The sequence below is a fragment of the Myiozetetes cayanensis genome, unplaced genomic scaffold (genome assembly GCF_022539395.1).
Source record: "Myiozetetes cayanensis isolate MyiCay16 unplaced genomic scaffold, myiCay2020 scf22, whole genome shotgun sequence".
Taxonomy (NCBI): Eukaryota; Metazoa; Chordata; class Aves; order Passeriformes; family Tyrannidae; genus Myiozetetes; species Myiozetetes cayanensis.
Genome location: NW_026087434.1, coordinates 10,168,824 through 10,190,283, shown reverse-complemented (window position 1 = coordinate 10,190,283; position 21,460 = coordinate 10,168,824). Strand labels below are relative to the sequence as shown.

Below are 21,460 nucleotides of genomic sequence, written 5' to 3'. Positions count from 1 at the left end.
CTGTGTGTCTTCTCTTCTAAGTAGAATCTCCAGGACATTTAGAGTTTGGAAAATAGGCATCAGTTGGAGAGGAAGGGGAAGCTGGAGAGGTGAAGGCTTTTTTCAGCTGAGGTTTCAGAATCCACTGGATATTATCCATGAGGAATGTGTTTCTGGCTGGCTGTGTGTTCAGATGCTGGTCAGAGAAGGAAGTCAGGCTTTGACAGGTGGGTTTGCAGTGCTCTGTTTGAGCCTCCTTGAGAAGGAACTGATGCTTAGTGATCACAGCTTGAGGCAGAAAATCAAAATGTTTGATCCAATCTGGGCGGTCAAATTCGAGGTCAGGGAACTTGCCAGCTTCCCTTTCCTTTGTACCAGCACATTCCCACTCCTCAACCCCCTCTTCTCTGTTTTTCTCCTATGTTTCTCTCCCTGTTTCCTCTGCCATTGCTCTGTCCCATGGCATGGTGTCAATCCCTACCTGGTGGCTTCACCTGCATCGTGTGGTGAGTGTTGAACCTTGGCATTGGAGCAGTGTTACAGCTGGGCACCCAGTACCACCTCAGAGGTGGTCACTGCTGGTGTAGGTGTCCCAGCCTGCCCAAAGCTCACCCTCCTGGCCCTGAGGGCTTCCTCAAAACTGCTTTGACCCTTGGTTGCAGTAGTGCAGCGCTCTCACACCGATATGGGAACATAGGCCCATGGTGGCATTGCACTCTTGGGCCAAGTTTCTTCTGTTGTTTATTGTCCTTTGCCCATTGTAATGCTTTCCTGCTGTGTTTCAGGCATTGGCTTGAACTTTAGGGTAGCTGCTTCTGGACTGTAGGCTGGAACAGACACTCTGCTAGTGGCATATTGAGGTTTTTTTCCATCTTGAGACCTTGGAATGAGCTTGTCCCAGGAATGAGCTGCAGCTCTCCGGTGTCTCGAGCAGTGAATGGGGTATCTGTGCGTGCTGGATGGCAGAGATGTTGTGTTAAGCAGTTTAATTATGCTCAGCACTTGATATTAAGTGATGAAGGGGAAATGTGTTACTCTAATGAAATATCTGCCACAGAACACGGCAGTGTGTCCTGTTCCAGTGTGACAAAAAGCAGGTGAGCAGGAATAGCTGCCCACAGCTGGAATAGCTATTACCAAACACGCCTGGCTGCCAGAGCTTGCTCTCTGAGCCATGAAACCCGATAAGACTCGATCCACAGCCCCAATAAAAGGAATTTCCATACACAATTACTTCAACTAGGTTTTAATCTTATAATAGTGTCCTTTGTTGAAAGGTCTGTGGAGGGAGGACTCCGGGTAATCCTCCTGCACCCCGCAGAGAAGGGCTGCAGGCAGGATCACCTCGGGGAAGGCTGGGCTCAGGTGTGGTGTGTTGTCTCTTCCTCCTGACCTCTGGCTTCCAGTGCCCTTGGGAACAGCTGGGCATGGATACACATGTATGTTTAGGCTGGAGCTTACTGAGTCAGTGTGCAGGAGGTGAGAAAGGTTGGTGGGTGGCAGCACACAAACAGGAGGGGAGATGTGGTGGTGGCCCAGGGTGCTGATGGCAGTAGTGTGGGGAGATAACAGTGTGCTCCTACACAACGTTTTTGCTTCAGGTGTCACAGTACAGGTATCACAGCACTTGTAGCATGGCACTTGTCATAGTTTGGAGCAAAACTTCAGTGTGTTTTCTTGTTCATTTAGGAACCAGACAGGAAAGACCCCGTGTGGTTCTGGTAACTGTGCCTGTTAGCAGGCTGGCTGTGTTACAGATACAGCTGTGGGAGGGGAAGGGGATTTTTTGGCAGCCTTCATGCAGCAGCAGAGGGTTGTGCTAGCACTGTTAATCCCACAGAAGAACTGGTTTGGGTTGGCAGGAAGATTGTCCAGTTTTTGGAAAAAGAAAGAAGACTCAGCCGAGGTGTTTGACAGTGAAGGTGCAGAGGAGCACTCGTACCTGGTGGGATTTGATCAGTGGAGATGCAGTCAGGGAACCAGGGTTGAAAGAATAAAATAATCCTTAGAGCCCAACACACAGAGCTCTGCACTATATGTCTGGTAGGAAGGGGGATTTAATAAAGTGCTTTAGTCTAAATACAAGAAGTAATTGAGTTCGGCTGTTGGGTGTTCTGTGAGGCGAGTGCTGACAGAGGGTGAACCAGCCAGACCATTGTTGCTCAGATACCTTCTGTGCATCAGCCAGTCCCTTCTCCCAGGCTGCTCCAGGGCTGAATTAAACCTGAGGTTATCTTTTTCCAAAAATGCTTTCCCCGTAAAGGAAAAAAAAAAATTAATAGCAAAAAACGGATTTCTTTTTAGCATCTAACATACAAATCTAAAAATCTGAACAAATAAATGGTGCAGTGATCAAAAAATATCACATTAATATTTTGTATTGCCTTAGCTGAGACGCTGCAGTGACATGCATTATCCTGGGGCAATCATGATTTTTCTATTTTTATTAATGTTACCATTCTACACCTTTTTGCTGCTGGTTTCGTTTTGCATCTCTGTTGCTGACATTTGGATTTCCATTGACATCCAAGTGGAAGGATTTAAATCTTGGGAGTTTAGCTTGTTGCTCTGTGTCTCAATACTCACAGCCAGCAGAGAACCTTTGGAATTGGGAGCCCAAGGGAGGAGGAGCTTGGCTCTCTTGGAGCTCACAGGGACTGAGCAGTCACCTCTCACAAAGCACATTTGAAAACTGTGCTCTGCTCATGAAATTGGGGTGTTGGTTGTAGAAAATGGTGCAAATTTGAACTGTGTAACTGGGAGTTGCCCACAGTGGGCTCTCAGGTGAGTGTTTGGGGTTAAAGCCAGGTAAGAGATGCTGCTCCAAGGCTGGGTTGGGTAGGTGGGGTTAGTTTGCCCTCTCAGACATCAGGATTCATTTTCAAAGTTGTCTTGGGGCTGCCTGCATTGTGTTGGCTTTTTATGTTGGCTTTCTTGCTGAACTGGGCTCGTAGTTAATGCTGAGTTTCGATTTCCATAACAAGTTCTCTTCTCGGAGATTTACAGCTCAGCTGCTTTAGTTTGCCAGGCTAATGCTCTGGAATGCAGGTTGACAGTCCAGATGTGAAACCTTTCTCCTCAGAAAGAAAACAAAGGATTAAATGTGTTTTAAGAGGGTTTGAAAAAAAAATAATTTAAGATTGAGGCCCCAAACCCAACATCTGAAGTCTTGAAACACTGCTGGTGATGGGAAACTTCAAAATCTGGAGACTTGAAAGTGTGTCATCGTTGGTCCCATCCTGGGTCCCACATGGCTTTTGGGGCACCTGCCACTGCCTGTACCAGGGCTTCCTAAGATTTCACTAAATGTCAAATAATCAAATTATGCATCCTCATGCAGTCAGTGCAAGTTAAAGAGGGGTTGGGTACTGCCCCTGCTGAAACGTGCATAGTGATGGGGGAACAACTGTGGATGCTCACTTGGAAATGACCAAGTTTCCCTGATATTCACAGTTAAAGTAGCTCACGTTTTCTGATTTGACAAACTGACCCCTCAATTTTCCTGATAACAGGCTTATCCTTGTTTTCAGGGTGTGGGGAGGAAGGCTCAGGTGGTGCAGGTCTGTTCACCATCGGCCCCGTTGCAGGGTAAAGGGTCTGACCAGGGCACAGGGTCATGACTGAACTGGAAAAAGGTGTAATAGTGGTGTTTAATGTCCAAAGCATTTATTTTTAAGAGAGAAAGCCTCAGCCAAGCCATTGAATCTGATCCTTCGTGCTCGTGAGGATTTGTACAGTGCATCTATCAATTAATATCCATTTGGGTTTCAGAATTATTTGGGTTGGAAACGATGCAGCAAGAGCTCATTGTCCTTTCAAAGAAATGATGAGAACATCCATAACTTTCTCCCAGCCCAGGAGGGAAGAGCAAACACGAGGAGCCTCTTCGACCAGATGTCTTAAAATTGAGCTCGTAGCCTCAGAGGTAAAAAGGGCAGATCTTATAGGGCAGCTCATTCTCCAGTTGCCTTGGGAAATATAAGGGGGTTTATTGGGATTTATTAAAACCGGAGCTGTGAAGTAAAAAGCTTGTGGCTTTTTATTTGGGACTCATAATCCGACTGGTGTTCTCTTCAGATCAGGTTCAGGAAGCCTCTGCAGAACAGTGACTTTGCAAGCAGAAGTTCTGTACATTCAGTTGATCTTTGTTCTGGTCAGAAAAATAAAAACCCTGGGCTAAAAGTGCCTTTTGCACTGTGACTGGTTTTTTTTTTTGCTTAAAGTGGGATATCATAAGCTGAGTAATTAGAAATAACAACTTCGAGAACGCACGCACAGAGCTAGGAGGGAATATCTTGCTCTGTATGTATCCACATTCTTTTTTTTTGGTTATTATTTCTTTCTGGAAACGATGTCTTTTGGCTAAAGAAGATGTTGTGTGGTGTATGAGCTCTGGCTGCTGCACAGGTACTGTGCTGACTTGTTCCCATAACTTTGGAGAGCGATTGAGCTGCTTCTGCAAACAGTTGCAGGCGAAGCACAATAAAGCCCCAGTAATCTCTGCAGTTTGATAAACCCTGTATTTGTGCAGCTTGATAAAGTGGAGGCTTAAAGGTTTCCTTCCTGTGCTGGAGTTCGTCACGCTGGAATTCAGAGCCCGTGCGTCGAGATCAAACCAATATTTAGCCACGGTCTTCTGAAGTGTCTTTACAGACGGGGTTGTTCAGTGGCACCAGCCCCTCAGCTTTGTGCAGCTTGTGCCAATTAATCACTTTGGGTCCTCCCAACAAATGAGCTGTGGAAAGGAGAAAATCATAGAGGAGCGGAGCAGCTGGATAAGGGCTCCCTGTGTACAACAGCCTTTCCTTGCTCTGCAGAAATCCACGGGCACAGAGCCACGCTAAACACTAAGTGTTCAGCCACATCTGCCGAAAATCCATGGGAGGGCATGTGGAAAGTTGGCACAACTTTTGGTGGAAGGAAGTGGGAAGAAAGAAAATCATTAGCTAAGGCCAACCGGGATCCGTAGACTTGAGGTCGTCTTATCTGTGGAAGTTCTTCTTCCACCCTTTCTGTTGTTTTAACCACTTCTCTGAATAATCTGAACTTTTTCCATGCCTGCAGACTGGGAATGGAATATTTTTGAGCCATCAACTGCAGAGGGGTTTTTCTCTGCTTTTGGCCTGACTCCTGGGCAGGTGGCTGGGCAGGTAGGACAGCGTGCTTCCAGTGATATCCAAGGAGTGGCATCACCGTGGGGCATCTAATTCCTGCTGTTTGCCCAGCTCTGAACATGTGGTTAGACAGTGTGTTCCTCTTGCTAATTTAGTCAATTTATCACTGATTTCAGTAGAGCTTGATGAAGTATGTCAGCTGGAGATTAGTCCCAGATGCCTGGGTTGACCTTAGCTTTTATCAGCTGCTTTCAATACTGTAACCATGAAGCACTTGCAAGTTTTTTGGTTCCTCCTGTGATTGATATACCAGTTCTGAAGTGGCTTTCCTCCTCGTTTGGGATCCAAGAGGATAATGCCATGCAGCTGTCCACAGCATGATGCTCTTGTGGTGAATACTCTGATGCTCTTTTGGCTTATTCCCAACCCGAATGTTTATTAAAATGGCAGTTGTGTTCTGCAGGCTTGACATCCCACTGATACTTGGTTCTGCTTTTTCCTCTTCTCTAAATATCTTGAGCAGAATTAAACAAGTCCCTTAAAGCTCAGGTGAGCCTGAGTTAGTTCAGAACAGGTTTAGCTGTGGATGTACAGAGTGGATGTGTAGACCAGCAGTACCCATTGGCTGGTAGAAATCAGCTCTCAGCGGTTGGCGGATGTGTTTGGTCTTTTGAGTGTGGTTTTGGTGAACCTTCCTGGAATTCTTTTCAGCTCCTGCATGTCTAAAGGACGGGCTGGTGAGGAAAATCTTTCCTTCTGGCCTTGTGACCCCCTTCTGCTGTGTTCCCAGCATGCTGACACTGATTGTCATTGTGTGAGTCTGGGCTGCAGAGTGGCATCTTCCTTAGAGCTGTACCTTAATACCAATCAAAAGGTGTGTGGACTCCTAGTGTTCAAAAAGTTGTGTGAATTCTGAGGCTGGTGGTGCCAGGACTTGACCAGTGGAATTCTTTTTAAACTGGATTTTGCATCTGCTGCTCTGTGGTGTTGGGGTTCTGCAGAGGGAGAGCTCGTGGTGTTTGAGCTGCTCCTTCAGAGATACTGTGAGGGTCAGGTTGGTCTGTCCGAGGGAAGGTGATCATCAGGTTTCAAGGGTGTTTTCATTTAAAAATAAAGCAAAAAGAACCAACAAGCCCCATCTTCCTTTGAAGGGTGAGGGCTGGTGGTGGGAGATGAGAACCCCGAGAACCCTCCAGAGTGCAGCAGGTCCTTGGTCCCTGTGTCTGTAGCACTGCAGAGGGACACTACCTGTTCCAAAAATGAATGAAACTGGAAGGAAAGGAATGCACCCCTTTACCTTGAGTCCCTGGGGTCAGCATCACATCAGCACATTGAGCTCTATTCCCTTTTTGCTCCTCGAGCTCCAGTCTGTGCCTACAGTTCTGGGCTCCAGCTGTGCAGCAACCAAGAGCACTTAATCTCCAGTTGTTGAATAATTCTCAATTGTAGGGACCATGGCAGCAATGAAGTGTTTCACTAACTTTTAAGCTTTTTTAATGTGAAAAATGTGGGATGTTTCCGTGGGTTGGAAATGGCGTCGCAGTTAACACTTCAGGGATGGGTCGGTCCTGCTTTTTTGGATGGAATTTTCTTTAGCTGGAGTAGGAATGAGTTTGTACATCCTGCACAGCCTGCTAGACATCTCAGGAATTTCAGTGTTCCTTTCTTTGAAGGCGCTGGCCATGGAGCAGGGCGATCCTGACCGGCCTCTCTCCCAGCCAAACCGAACAATCCGGTGATTTTTCTCGTGGGGACAAAATGACATGAGGTCATTTATAACCGTCCTTGGAGCTGGGGCTGTCTCACAGGCAGGTTTTGAGAAATGAGGTTTATCCCTTTCAAAGGTGCTTGGGAAACTTCTGCTGGGACTCCCAAGTGAGGAGCCCTTTGTCTGGGAGGAAGGAGCGGGTGATCCATCAGCGTCCCGCGCGCCGAGGGGGGATTTATGGAAGCACCTCCTGTGAGTAAACCCCGAGTAGGCAACCTCGTACCAAAGGTCTGGTGTGAAATGTTTCATGTATTGTGTGATATTAGGGATAACTCAGTGTAGCAGCAAAAACAACTGTCTCTTCCCAATCCCAGCTTCTTTTCCAGGCAGGATATTTCGCTTTGGAATCAGGAGAATAAGCCATTTGAACCACTGTAAGACATTCTGATGGCACATGATGTGCCATCACTTCAGGGTGACCTTTCAATCTCTTCTGCTTTTCCTCCTTTTGTTGGAAGTTTATCAACCACTTCATAAAGCTTCAGTCCCCAAATCCTCTTTCTATCCAGAACACTGAAAAAACTTGAGGTTATTCAGAATTCTTATTTAGGAATTCTAATTTGGGTTATTTAGGAACTCAGAATTCTTATGAGCTCCTCATACTGGTTCCCTGAAGCCCTTGGCAGATTTTGTGCTGGCTTTTGAGGTAGTCCTCCCATAGATGCATAAACTGTGGTTGATTTTGAAGCTTGCAAAAAATGTATGAGAATTGATTTTTATCTCATGGAAGAAAGATGGAGATCTAGGTCAAGGCTGACCCAAATGGATGAGATGCTCTCACTGTTTTATTTATTTATTTTTTGCTCAGTGGACCAAGGGCTGGTTCCTTGGTACCCACAAGGATTACATTACATTACTGGGATGGGTCCACAGTTTATGATGTGTGGAAGGAGTGACTGCCAAGTAGATCTTAAAGTGGCAACAGCTGCATGGAGCATAACTTAGTTTTTTTAAATTTCTCTTTCTGTGTTTTTGTTTTGGTGGTGTTTTGCTTTTAAGTATTTTGGGTGTGGTATTTTTGTGGGTTGTTTAATGTTTTTTGTTTTGTGAAGTGGACTGGAAACCTTAACTTAAGGTGTTTAGTGACCAAATAGTGTTTTATGGGGAATTGCTAAACCTTCTACCCTGGTGAATTAGGGCAACTGATGTGTGTTTGTAATGAAAGCCATTGATACCTATGGAAAAGGATTGCAGTGAGGTACAAACATGGGAAAAATCAGAATTACCACAAGAAAGCATGGGTGAATGTTACCAGGCAGTATTTTAAAAATCCTGCTTGAATTTTGGATAAAGGGAAAACAAACAATTGTGGAGTCTGGAATAGCTTCTGTGCTTTTGTTTTCTGCTGTGAGTTTGCAGAGAACAAACACGTTGTAGCAGGAAAAGTGTTTTGATTGGCAGGGATTTGTTATACCCATTTGTTATAGCCCATAAGTAGGTTTCCAGCCTCTGTTTCCAGCCTCTCAGTGTTCCAGGCTTTCCTAGACATGCAGATTTTATGGTTATTTTATCTATTAGCAGGATTTCCTTGCTTTCTTCCAGAGTCAAATCTGTAGAAAAATAGTTTGATGACATTGTCCCCGTGACTTGAAGATTTTGCTGGAAGTTTTGATATCCTGGTCTAAAATTCTCTTGTTTTATTACTAGAGGACTTGGGATATGGATATGAATAAAAATAAGTATTAATTACAAGTACAAGGAGCCCAGTGAATGCTGTGAGCTTGGAGTGCCACCGAGAACAGTGTGCTGGGAGTGGGGCACTGGGGACTTCACATGCTGTGAACTGGAGGCAATATTTTATAATTCCTCCAAGGATATAATTTTTATATTACTGTCTGTTTGATAACAGTTAACTGTGCTGGTTAATAAAAGGAATGGTCACTTGCTGGGAGTAAAGGGGAGGAACAAATGACTTTACACTCAAATACTTCCAGTGAAGGAGACTGTTATCTCCTTCCAGATAAATGGGAGAGGAAACTCAAAATGCCATATCGTGTGAATATAGTTATTGCCTGCCTTGTATCACTGTGAGTTCTCAACACATCTGGGCTGAGAGCAGTTCCAGTAACATTCAAATGTACTATTTTGGTTGGCACACTGACCCTGGGGTATATGCCAATTAGTAATGGCTCTTGGAAACAGCCTGCTTTAAAACTGTCCCTGAACTATTCCCCCGAGAAATTATTCAATTAAGTCCAGCTAAAATTAATGTCCATGGGTTTTGTTCGAATGAAACAAAATAAGCAGCTGGAGGAGGGAAAACTTCTCAGTGTGTGCTTTTAAAATAACAACTCTTAACTAATAACTCTGTGAGCTGGAATCGATACCGCTGTTTGTTTTCCCAGTGTTGCTCTGTAGCTGGGGATGATCCACTGAGGGCTTCCAGTGGCCTTGTTTCTGTGTCACCTCCGTTCATTATCAAATCACCATCTGCTGCCTCTGGACCAGCTTTTGAGAGGATGAAGTGTTCTGTGTTGCTTGCAGCTATCCAAGTTTGACCCAGATACAGTCTGAAATATTTTGGGATGGATGAGGGAGGCTGCTTGGCTGCGGTGCAGAAGGTGGTGTGTGGTGGAAACAGTGGTCCTGGGCATGTCCTTGGAGCAGATGGTGAGGTTTTCTCTGGCAGAACAAAACGGGTTCCTCTTTGTTTCAGCACATGTTAGCCCTGAGGATGGTGAAGGTTTGGTTGGTGGGAAGGGTTTGCTGGAGGCATGGGCTGCTCCTCACTTCCCAAAGGGCAGGAGAGGTCACAGGACTCTGCAGCACCTTGTTCTTTCCAGTCTGTGCCTTTTTCAGTGCTGTCAGGAACTGGGGGAAGCAGGAGTTGGTTGCTCTGCAAGGATTCCTCAGGGCTGGCATGGCTTGGAGTCCATGTGGGGAGAAGGACCTTCTGCTGTGACAGCTGATGCATCGAGTGCCTCGAGCTGCTAATGTGGGCATGGAGGGTGGGTTGTGAGAAGAGCTGCCCTTCCCTGCCTGCTCTCCTGGACACAAACCCACTCTGCAGCTCCTGCCCTGCTCCACCTGGAGATCCAACAGCCTGGCACTGCTCTGCCAGCAGTGCAGAGACAGGGAAGGGACAGAAATGTCTTCATCCCACCTGGACCCCAGCAGACTGCAGGGGAAGCAGTGGGAGGTGAGATCCCCTCTGTCCTCCCTGTAGCTCTGGCACTGCCATGTGCACATGGCACATGGAGACACATTCCCAGCAGGAGCCCAGAAGAGAACTTCTGAACCTGACTGTCTCCAAGGACCATCAAGATCTCCATAAATTAGAAGACCTAAAGAGTGAGACAGATGGAAGTTGGTTTGACCCCTTGGAGAAGTTAGTATTTTTGGGATTTTTACTGCTTACATGAAGAGAAGAAGAGATTAAATGTCTTCAGTAAATCTGGGATGGTGGAGGGAGGAATCTTGGTCTTCACTTCATATGCAAAGCTCACCCTAGCAGAAAGTGTTGGTATCCCGGTGTCCTGAGCAGCACCGAGCTTGGATCCGTGTGGACCAGTGGGATTCTGACTGTTACCTTGGAGTTGGAGGGCGAGGAGAAGCCCAGGAGTGCAGTGCCACGTTGCCTGTGGCACAGAGAGCTGTGCACCTCAGAGGGGCTGCAGCAAGGGAGAGAAATTAATATTCTTGGCTTTGTGTTTTTTTACTGTATTTTTCTCTTTTCACTCTGCCTTGACATTACAGCTGGCACGTCGTGCTAAGGCTCTCTAGGTTTCTGATGTACTTACATTAGTTGCAATCTTCATTTCATAGCCCTGGCACTTGGAACAATGCTTTGCTTTCTTATTAACATGTAATTATGGGGTTTGGACATATAGAGGTTGGCATTCACTATATGATTCATTTCTTTGGTATCTAGCTCTTCTCCTGAGGCACCAGAGACCTGAAGGAGGGAGGCAAAGCCTGCTTGTCTTCTCCCCTGAATTCCAGCCTTATTGTAATTGGTTTTGTGTAGCATAAAACGTCAGGGATTTTAGTGCTCTGTGTGTTTTCTTAGGGCTGACTGCAGTGTTCCATGACTCAGTGGCTGTGCCGTGGAGATGCATTACTCATCGATAAATGCTATCGAGTGATCCGTAAATTTAAATCCACGGAAAATCCAAGCACTTCTAAGGAAATGTTTGGTCAGCAACACCATCCTGCTAAATTGTCATCAAACCCCGGGGTTGTTTCCCTCTGCTGGTGCTGTAATTCACGTGGTCACTCTCACTTGGCTTTTGGATTTCTTTGCTCCGCAAACAGAACGAGTGCAAATCAAAGGTGGAGTTGCCAAAACCAAATGAGGCTTTTTAGGTGTTTTAAAGGAAACAAGGAAAAAAATCGATCAGTGTAATTCATGTGTGCAAGCAGAACTCTGCACAAGAGCCTGTTCTACTCCGTGGGAAGAGGTGGTCATCATTCCCAGGGACTCCAGGAGTTCAGGAGGGTGATTTAAAAAAACACCCTCCCAGCTGCCTTCAGAAAGGTGGTGCAGCTGTGTGGGACAGGGACAGGGAAGCACAGGATGGAAAGGAACCAGGTCATTTTCCTGCCCTTGAGTGAGGAAAGAGGAGGGAAAAACCCACAAGGCTTCCTGCAAAATAAAACATAGCGTTCCCTGGAATGGCCCAGCTCTCCATCTCTGCCTCTGTCTGGCTTTCATTCCTGTAAAGGACTGCTCACATTTCTCCATAAGGAGTTGTTTTATCTCTCAGGAGCTCCTGAACAGCAGGAACAGCACAGGGGGCCTGTGGTGCTGAGAGCAGCAGCACCCAGGGCTGTTGGGATCATCTCCATGTCCATGTGCTGCTCTTCACGTGACTCATCATCTCCGAGGTGCCACCTTTCTTGGCTGGAATGTGCACGTTGATGTTTGGGCTGTCTGGGCCCTGCAGAGGAGGGGGCAATGTGAGTTTGTGTCTGCTGTGATCTCATGACCTCACAGTCACTCGCTCCTCTGTGTTCAGCATTGCCGGACTAGAGCAGTGCTGGCTGGGCACTGGTGGGGTTTTGGCACCAGGGCTGGAAAGAGAGGAAAGATGGAGTGGCTGCAAGAGCTGGAATAGGGGATTTTGCTCTCTGAAAAAGTTTGGGCTCCTCGTTTTGCTGGCAAAACTGTGAATGGCATTTGCAAGCTGGGGGCTGGTTATTCGCCTGAGGCTGGTCAGGGCTGTGTTTCAGCACGAGGGGCATCGTGAAGGAGGTGAAACAGTGACGGTCCAGGCGTGCAGAGCTGTTTTTATCATCTGCCAAACGGTTTTCCAGTGGAAACTGTTCCCTTGGAAGACTCCTGGCCAGCTGTAGAAAGACTTGATGGCTGGGTTGACAGAAGATGGGGCTGCCAGAGACATCTGACCTCAAACCTATGGGAGGGGTGGTTAGAAATGTCAACGGAGACATTGGGAATACGGGGAGGGCAGGTGGAGGTCGTGATGGGGACCTGTGGGCATTCCCAGTGCCTGCAGCTTGCAGCCTTTCTGAAGAGGAACAGAGGAGAAAAGCAGAAGGATCCTTTTGGACACCACGGGCTGTTCCAGCACCTGGCTTGGCTCAGCCAGGGTTTGCTTTCCCATCCTGTGCATCCCAGCTGTGGTGGGATGTGCGGCCGTGTCCTGCAGGGATGACTGATGACTCTAACGTGGGGGGCTCCTGTCTCCCTGGAGGCACTGAAATTATCCATGCTGTGGCTGGAGAGAAGCAGAACCAGCTTTTTACAGAAGGTATTGGTGATTTTAGGACGTTTCTGATTTTCATGGCAGTGGCAGAGTCTCTGAAGGAAAAAAGGATATGAAGAATGAGCTTTTTTTTTCTCAGAAATTCCTAGGATTACATACAGTTTCTTCTGCTCCATTTTTAATCATCTGTCTCCTATTGGTGTCCTTTGCATAAATCTTTATTTTTCTATCTCTTAGCAGATGTGGGGTTAAAGATGGGTATAAATACATCCTTACTGGTGCTCCCAGGTGGTTGTTCCCCTGCAATTCCAGGGAAGGATCTGACATCCTGGTAGTCTCATTTAGCACAGTCCTTGTGAAAACACCCACACATACACACACACATACAAGCACGTGGATGGACCCAGACATTGGGTGCAGGAAGATGTGATACTGGTGTGATTTATAATACTACTGTTTAATTCAGAGGTGATATAAAGATCATCTCTCTTAATCTTTCACAGAACCACAGAATCCCAGAATGGTTTGGGTGGGAAGGGACCTTAAAGTTCATCTCATTCCACCCCTGCCATGGGCAGGGACACCTTCCACTAACCCAGGTTGCTCCAAGCCCTGTCCATCCTGGCCTTGGACACTTCCAGGGATGGGGCAGCCACAGCTTCTCTGGGCAACCTGTGCCAGGGCCTGCCCAGCCTCACAGGGAAGGATTTCTTCCTAATCTAAATCTCCCCTCCTTCATCTTAAAGCCATTCCCCCTTGTCCTGTCCCTCCAGGCCTTTGTCCCCAGTCCCGCTCCAGCTCTCCTGGATCCCTTTTAGGCACTGGAAGAGGCTCTGAGGTCTCCCTGAAACCTTCCCTTCTCCAGGCTGAACAACCCCAACTTTCTCAGCCTTTACTGTATCATTTGGGAATGCCAAGCCAAGGACGATAGAACAACGTGGAATGTGCTTGGGATCCAGGGTTCATTTTCCATTTCAATAAAACTGTGGAAAGGAATATTTAACACTTCTGTGCTTGCATCTCTGAGCAGTCTTGTCTTGATCAGAGTCAGTCAGTGGATTCTTGAATCTTTGGAAGTTGACTGGGGCACTGATAGTGCTTCAATTTGCTGGGTCTGGGGAAGCAAATCAAAGAGCAGGTTTTTTTTAAACTCTTTGTGTTCAGCTGTAGCTTAAAAGCTTTAATTTCCTGGCTGTGACGGCTGATGCAATGACAAATTCAGATCTGATTAAATGATTTTTGTATTTGTCTTTGTGGGCAAAAATATGTTTTGTTTAATGTAAAATATTAAACAAACCCAAAATTTATTTGGTGTTTGGTTTTGAAAAAAAATAAATAGAAGGGGCTTTCCCTCACTTTGCTCAGGCTTTCTCTGGTAAACATCCCTTCCTGGAGGCTGAGTTAATGTTGGAATAGGAGAGGGCTGACTGTGCTTCCAGCCTCTCCCACCTCTTCCTCAGGGATGATGCTTCTGCCCCGGACCCACGCTCAGCCTGGCTGCTCTGCACTGTCCAAAACACATTGCCTAAGGTCAAAAACTGCTGCTGTGGTATTTGTAACACAAAAAGGTCCCATGTTTCAGAATGTATCAACCTGCATTTTCCCCTGTCGTCTCCTGGTTTCACTGTTCCCTCATCGTGCACTTTCTCTGTAAATCCCATGTGTGGAATTCGTCCCAGTTTCCCAAAGGGCTGCCTGTGCCCTCTCCATTGCTGGTCCCAGAGCTGCAGGAGCAAGGGCAGCGCTGCAGACAGGTTTGTGTCCCCAAAATGAAGACCTGCCATGACTTTTGTCCTGGTTTCAGGTGTGCATGTGTTGACCTCAGATCCCACTGCTATTTTTGCTGATACATCCCAGCTTTCTGAAGAAATCCTGCTGTTTTGAGGGCTCCAGCCCAGATTTTATAGCTTTGATCACCAGGAGAAGCATCCAGAGTTGTAGAGACAGGTTATGTTTCCCTGCTGTGGCCTCGCAGGAGTGAGGAGAGGAGACCTGGTAGTGCCCACCCGCCTGTCTCTGCCTTTCCACAGGGACCTGGCGCTTCCCTGCATGGATCTTTTGGCTGCCTTGGCTGCTGGGCAGCTCCAAAGCCAACAGTCCTGGCTAGTGGCTGTCACCAGGCACAGGGACACGTGTGCAGGGATGGGGAAGGCTGTGCCACTGGTTTTTGAGCAGAAGTCCCTCCTGGCTGCGCTCACCTCCAGCAGCGAGCGACCTTCAAACTTCTCCCACCTCAGCCGCGCTGAAATGACTCAGATTTTAATTCTGGGGTTGTGCAGTGGGTTTTATCTTCTGCTTCAAGTTCCTGCTTCCCTGAAAGAAGACCTTGGCTAAATCTGTGTTGCGGGCTGAGCTGTGGTTTGCAGTGCAGTGTTACAGGAACGTCCTTTGGAAGGTCGCCGGCAGCCCTTCGGCAGCCAGCCCGCCTCTCCCGTCTGCTCCCTCCCGACGGGGGAACCTCTCTCCTTACCTCTTTTCAGGTCTCTCTCCGTTTTTTTCTTAACCTGCCCCTTGCATTGTCAGCTAAATGGGAGGTGGTAGAACGTGGAATTGCCAGCTTGAAGGGCAGAGGGGTTTGCAGGTGGGTCATCCGTCAGGATAGGTGGGAGCCTGCGGAGCGCTGACGGGGTTGTCAGTGCCCTGAAGACTTCCTTAGCTTTGGACTTAGTTTTCTCTGGCAGCAGCTCTACCTACCTTAGAAATCCATTACTGATCTTCAACTCAGCCTTACACAGCCTGAGTTTCCCTTGGGTTTCCTTTGCTTTGGGGTGGGGAGAAATGTTTTCATTTACCCAAAGGTCGAGAGTTGCTCTAAACCCGAGTGTCACCACAAAGAGCTGGTGAGGGTAGAGGGGTGGATGTTTCTGTGCAAGATTGATGGTGTTGGTGAGCGTAGAGGGTGGATGGATGTTGCTGTGCAGGGTGGTGGTGGGGGTAGATGATGGATGGATGTTTCTCCAGGGTGTTGGTGGCCATAGAGGGTGGGTGAATGTTTCTCTGCATGGGGGGGGTGGTTGCAAAGGCCCTCCAGCCTGTGGAACCTGCCAGACTGGACTTCTGGTTCAACTGGTGATGGGGTGAGAACCTCCCTGTGCTTCCTCCCCACTCCAGCCCCAGCACAGCTGCAGAGAGGAAGCCCCTCTAGTTGTGCCATGAGCACCCCAGCACTTCTGCAGGTCTTAACTGCACGTCACATCACAGGGCTGGTTGCTTGTTGAGCTTTGGGCTGTGTGCAGGGTGAAGTGCCCTGCTCCCCTGGAACCTGGTCGTGTCAAGAAACATACACAGAGAGAGACAAATGCCTCTTCCAAGCTGTCCAGCCCCGTTCTTCAGTTCAGAATTGGCTCCTGACAGGGGGATGGGAAAGGAGAGGCTCTAGACATAATCCCAATTGCAGTGCCTTGGGCTTTGAAATGATGACAGAAAATTTTCCTGCTCACATTTGTTCTCATTTAGCTCCAGCTTGTTCACCAGGATGTTTTTCAAGGAGGGTCTGGTCAGTGTTGGCAAAGGAAAGTCTCTTATTTCCCAAGCATGCTTATCACTTTGTCCTTGACAACGATGGGAACTTTCGGCACTTTTTTCATTTCGAGGCAAACATGAGCAAGGCTGCCCTTGCAGGCAGCATTGTCCTGCTCTTCCTGAGTGCTGAATCACACAGGACAGATAAAGTTTCCCCAAAATATTGTTGGCTTTGCAGATGTTAGACCTGGGAGAGTTGGGTGGGAGGGGGAGGAGAGTGAATATCTGAACTACGAACTGAACAAACCTTGCAGCTCGTACAAAATCCCTGCCATCACAAGGGAAAATGTATTTTGGTGTGGGATGAACAATAAAATCTTGAGTATTATTAGCAACTTCATAAATATGGGGAGTTTGTGTCTGGAACAGAGCAGTAGTGGTGGGGTGGTGCTGCTTAACCACAGGAGTGGTGGATGGGTCAGATCCAGAGGATTCACTGAGGCTGCACATGCAGGGAAACAGTTGATGTTTGCCCTCTGCCCTCCCTTCGTGTGATTATGGGGGTGGTTTAGGCTGTGGGACATGAATCACATGAATTAGGAGCTCATGTTTTAAGAAAGCTGTATATTTTCAAAGTACAGGATTTTTCAGATGCTGCTATCATTTTACAGGGGGATTCACTGAAGATGACAGTGTTAGTGGAAGAGACTGAAACATGCATTGGAAGGATGATGCTTAAATCTCTCAGCTCTCTGGGAGAATAAAACCTCTGTGCTACATCTGCCTTTGACATTTCCTTTGTGTCTGCAGAGCTTTGGTTATTTTTAAATGTGTCTTTTGTTATCTGTGTGTACAATCAGATTGGTTTTCTTTGTATCTGGATACTGTACTTGTTCCTTGGTAAAGCTGAGGACATAAACACCCTCCATAACTAACATGTAGGAGCCAGGGAATGGCTGGAGCTGTGTCAGGGCAGGCTCAGGTTGGATCTCAGCAAAAGGTTCTTCCCCCAGAGGCTGGTTGGGCACTGAACAGGCTCCCCAGGGCAGTGGGCACAGCCCCAAGGCTGCCAGAGCTGCAGGAGGGTTTGGACAACACTCTCAAGGTGGAATTGTTGGGGTGTCTGTGCAGGGCCAGGAGTTGGACTGGATGATCCTTGTGGGTCCTTCTAAATCAGGAATTTCTGTGATCTTCTGCTGTGGGAAGGTGAATGTTGGAGGAAACCATTCCTGTTCAAGTGCTGGTGTCAGAGGGATGGAGGCAGAGGGGTGCTGGTGTGCTTGGGAAGCGGCAGGACCCAATGTCACACGCTGGCACTACCCTTGGAAGGACAAGGTTTCCTTCTAATGTCCCAGGGAAGTTTTGGAAGTACGATAAATGCCCTCTTTGTCATCCTCTTTTTGGTATAGATATTTGGGGAATCTCTTGTTTGAAGGAATATAGTCATAGCTGTAAAGGCTGGTTAATAATAATGTCCTGTTTGATGGGACTTGTGTTCTTTAAGTGTTCTTTAACTCTCAACCAGCATCCACACGGGGTTATGATCCACAAATACAAGCAGAATATCAGTATATCTTGCTGACTGGATGCTGTGTGCTCCACCTTCTGCTTTTGTTGCTTATGGGCCGTTTCATCAGAGCAGAGATGCAGTGCCAGGACCTGCTGGGGTGCAGAGGAGCTGAGGGCACAGCACCCACCAGCTGGTATGGCCACTGTCCCCAGCCCAGGCTCAAAGACAGGCTGGACTTAGTGAGACAGTGATCAATAGTGGGAAAGTGCTGGAAGTGTAAGCAGAGCAAGATGCTTTGCAGTATCATTGAGGGTTTGGCTGCTGTCCTCCTCCTGATTTCTCATGCACAAAGAAAGCCATTCCTACCCGTGGAGCAGCTCAAACATGATGTGTTCACACACCCGGCACGAAGCACTGGCTGAGTGTTTCAAGGAAATCAGAGCATGACAGTCAGTGAGAAGGAAACTCAGTGCCTGAGTGTGGCTTTTCATTTCCAGTGTTGCAAAATCCCAACCCACCAACTGCTCTTGGTGTAATCCTTGTACCTGCTCCGATTTCCATGACTAAATTACATCGGTTACAGGAGGTTGAGGGTGGGTTGGTTTGAAGTTTTTTCTTTCCCCTGTCTTAAAATTAGAAAGGAGGAGAAACTTTGCCCACTTCCCTTTCCCCAGAGGACCATCTGGGCTGCAAGGAGAGCTGCCATCCCTACAGCTCCAGAGCAGAACCAGGGGAGGGCTGTGTCCTCCATGGCTGCGTGGTTGGGACCACAGTGAGTACTCCCAGAAACCTTTCTGAGGGTGGTGATTCTGGATGGGGTTTAATGATGGCGTCCTGGCCCAGTGTTGAGATGCTCTGCTCCGCAAGTCCCATGAGGAGCAGCTGAGGGAACTCAGGTTGTTTAGCCTGGAGAAGAGGAGGCTCAAGGGGGACCTCATTGCCCTCTACACCTGAAAGGAGAGTGTAACAAGGTGTGGATTGGTCTCTTCTGCCATGTTTCAAGTGAAAGGGTGAGAGGAAATGGCCTTAAGTTGTGCCACGGGAATTTCAGATTAGATATCAGAAAAAAATTCACAGAAGGGGTTGTCAGGCATTGGAATAAGTTGCCCAGGAGAGTGGTGGGGTCACTGTCTCTGGAAGTGTTCAAGAGTCTGGATGTGGCCCTTGGGGCTATGGGTTAGGAGTGATTATGGTGGTGCTGGGTTGATGGTCAGGCTGGATGATCTTGGGGTCTCTTCCAGCCTTGATAATTCTGTGATTCTGTGTGCCCTGATTCCCTTTCTTTGGCTAGTGCTTTGTGATCATTTTATACAGCTGTGATGTGCTGCCAGCATCTTATACTCCATGATTGTCTAAACTGATGCTGCTGCTTCAGGCTGTATTTTTTCCCCATTTGCAGTGGGGGAGTGCACCGAGTCTGAAGTCTCTTGTGTGGAGTATTTCCCAGGATGTGGATCTTTCAGAGCACGTGGGCACTGCTCTGTCCTGCTGGAGGACAGAAGGATGCAGCTGGTTTCCATTCTGGAGCCTCCAGCAGGAGCTGGTTAAGCAGTGATGCTGTGGGGGCTCAGAGATTAATGCTCATGTTTCTGTCTCCCCAGAGATCATCGACGACCTCACTAACCTGGTGGAAAACACGGACGACAGGCTGCGCACCCAGACCCGGCACGTGAAGATGGTGGACAGGAAATCAACCTCCTGTGGTAGGGAATGGCTTGAGCACAAATCAGTTTGGGTGTGCACAACAAAAATTAAGGCTGTTTAGCACTTATTTTTTTTCTTTCACTGATTTTTTTTTTCCATGATTTTAAATTTTTGCCACCAAATCCAAGCATTTTGTACCTTGTGGCAACTCCTGGAAGTTTAACAGTTGAACCGATGGGATCTGTGAAAGCACTCCCCCTTTGAGAGAGGAACTGATTTTTAGTCAAACAGCTGAATGTTTTCCCTACCATCTGCACAACCTTTGTTAAAACATCTCCTATACCAAGACACCTGTTATTTTTATATATATATATAAATATATATATACACACACACAAAAATACATATAAATATATATTTATATATAAGGGCAGTTAGTAATTGATGGTGTGCGGTTATTAACTGTTATTAATTGATGTGCAGTGCTTCTTTTAAAGCCAAAAATCCCACCCCTTTAGTCTTCTGCTGATGTGCAGGTTTGACTCTCTGTGCTTGGTGCTTGTTGGTGCTGTTAATTCCCTTGAGCCATTTGACTCCAGCGTTGCACAATATTCTGATTGGAAATTGCCTGAAATTAGAGTGGTGCATGTTAATTAGCTTTACAAAAACTTGCTACCGGCTCTGACAAACCGCTCCCAGCAGGGAGCGAAGCCGCAGGGGCGTTTCTGGTGGTGTCCTGCAGGAATGTGTTCCTGACCAAGCATTCAGAGTCTGCCAGGCATGAAATCCTTCCTGGGGACTCCTCAAGCTACGTGCAAACTGCTCAAGCTAACCTGGTGTCCCTAGAGCCAAAGGCAGGTTATAATCTCAGGTGAGTGAAGGCAGGTTTCCTGTGTCGGATGAAGAGATGGGGGTTGATGGCATTGACCAGGGGACGATGCTGTGGGTGATGGCAGACAATGTCTCTGTGTTCAGAGGGTGATTGATGCAGGGATGAAGTCCAGGGGGATGTGGTGGCAGTTCACTTCTGGAAGCTTCTGCTGTCTGTGGTTCGTTTTTGCCGTGCTAGAAGGCTCAAAACTCTCGGTAGAAATTTGACTTATAGTCAGAAGTTATTGAAATTTGGCTTATGTAGTTTAATAAAGAGCAAGTTAAGGGCTGACTTGGTCACGTACCTGTTTGAGATTTTATCCTGTAGAGTGAGGATCTGGCAGCAAAAGCTCCTGAGCTTAGGCTGGCAGAGGCATCTTTCAAGCACTGACAGTATATTTCAGGGATTTATTTGGTTCTCCATCAGTGATAGCTTTTTGAAAGCTTGGTTGATGTAAGTTGATGAAAACCTGTGGCTTCTTCTGGAGGTTAAAGTTGACTTGTCAGAGGCATTTGTCTCCAATTCTTGTACCAACTACAGATGGAACTAAAGGCGTGACTGCAGAGTTCATGACTGACTCTTTTATTTTAGATCTTTCATGTTGGTGCAAGATGGATTTAATTTAAAATGAAGTGCACTTGAATGATGCTGAGTACCCCTGTGTGCCTTGGGAGTCTCCCCTTAATTCCTGTGGTTTGGTTTTCTGCACGAGAGCAGGGACGTGACTGCACGGGGCAGGCAGAGAGTCCCATTTCACCCACGAGGGATTTCTCCCCCCTTTTTTTTTTATGTTCCTCATGCAAAGTGCACCCCGGACACGTTTCTGGATGATGAGTCTGTCCCTTTAACTTAGGAAGCCCGTGCTGGCTGCCTGGGGAATTTGAGAGGAGGAGGAGGATGGGAGAGGCGAAGGCTGGGAGGATCCTGGGCTGGATTCCTTGGGGGTGACCTCTCTCACCCTTTCCAAGTTGGAAAACATTTCTCTGCGAGGGGTGGTGAGAAGAGCTGCCCCTGGTGCCTGTTCCCTCTGCTCCAATAGGTCTTCCTGTGTTTGCATAGCAATTTGGGCATATGTAAACACCATATTGCCCCAGATAGCTGCTTTATTCTGCCCAGGCATAAGTTTTAGAGCAATAATGCTGGAAGACACAGGCTTTAATGGCATTTTTCCCGTCCCTTTTCCACCCTTATGCCTGGCACTGGAAGTGAACTGGGGTATTAAGATGAGAAAAACCCTCCCTGTATGTATGATTATGCCTTGAATAAATCCAGGCAGCAGGAAAACTGGCACCTGCTAGGTAACTCTTTTAGAGTGCTTTTTTCTCCCCCTCCAGCATTTCATTTAAATTGATAAAATCTTCAGTAACTCTGGGTTTGGTGTTTTACTTTGGATTTAAATTAAGGTGAAGTGCTCAGTCTTCCCCCTTGCCCACCCCTTCCATTATT

At 47.2% G+C, this 21,460-nt stretch overlaps 1 protein-coding gene across 1 annotated transcript in view; it reads left to right on the top strand.

Moving 5' to 3' along the window:
- Positions 1 to 21,460, top strand: part of STX8 (syntaxin 8) — a 103,436-nt gene that overhangs the window by 44,559 nt on the left and 37,417 nt on the right. The window contains exon 7 of the mRNA XM_050319564.1: positions 19,101 to 19,202. Within this exon, the coding sequence (XP_050175521.1) occupies positions 19,101 to 19,202 (102 nt within the window). The remainder of the gene's footprint in view (positions 1 to 19,100; positions 19,203 to 21,460) is intronic.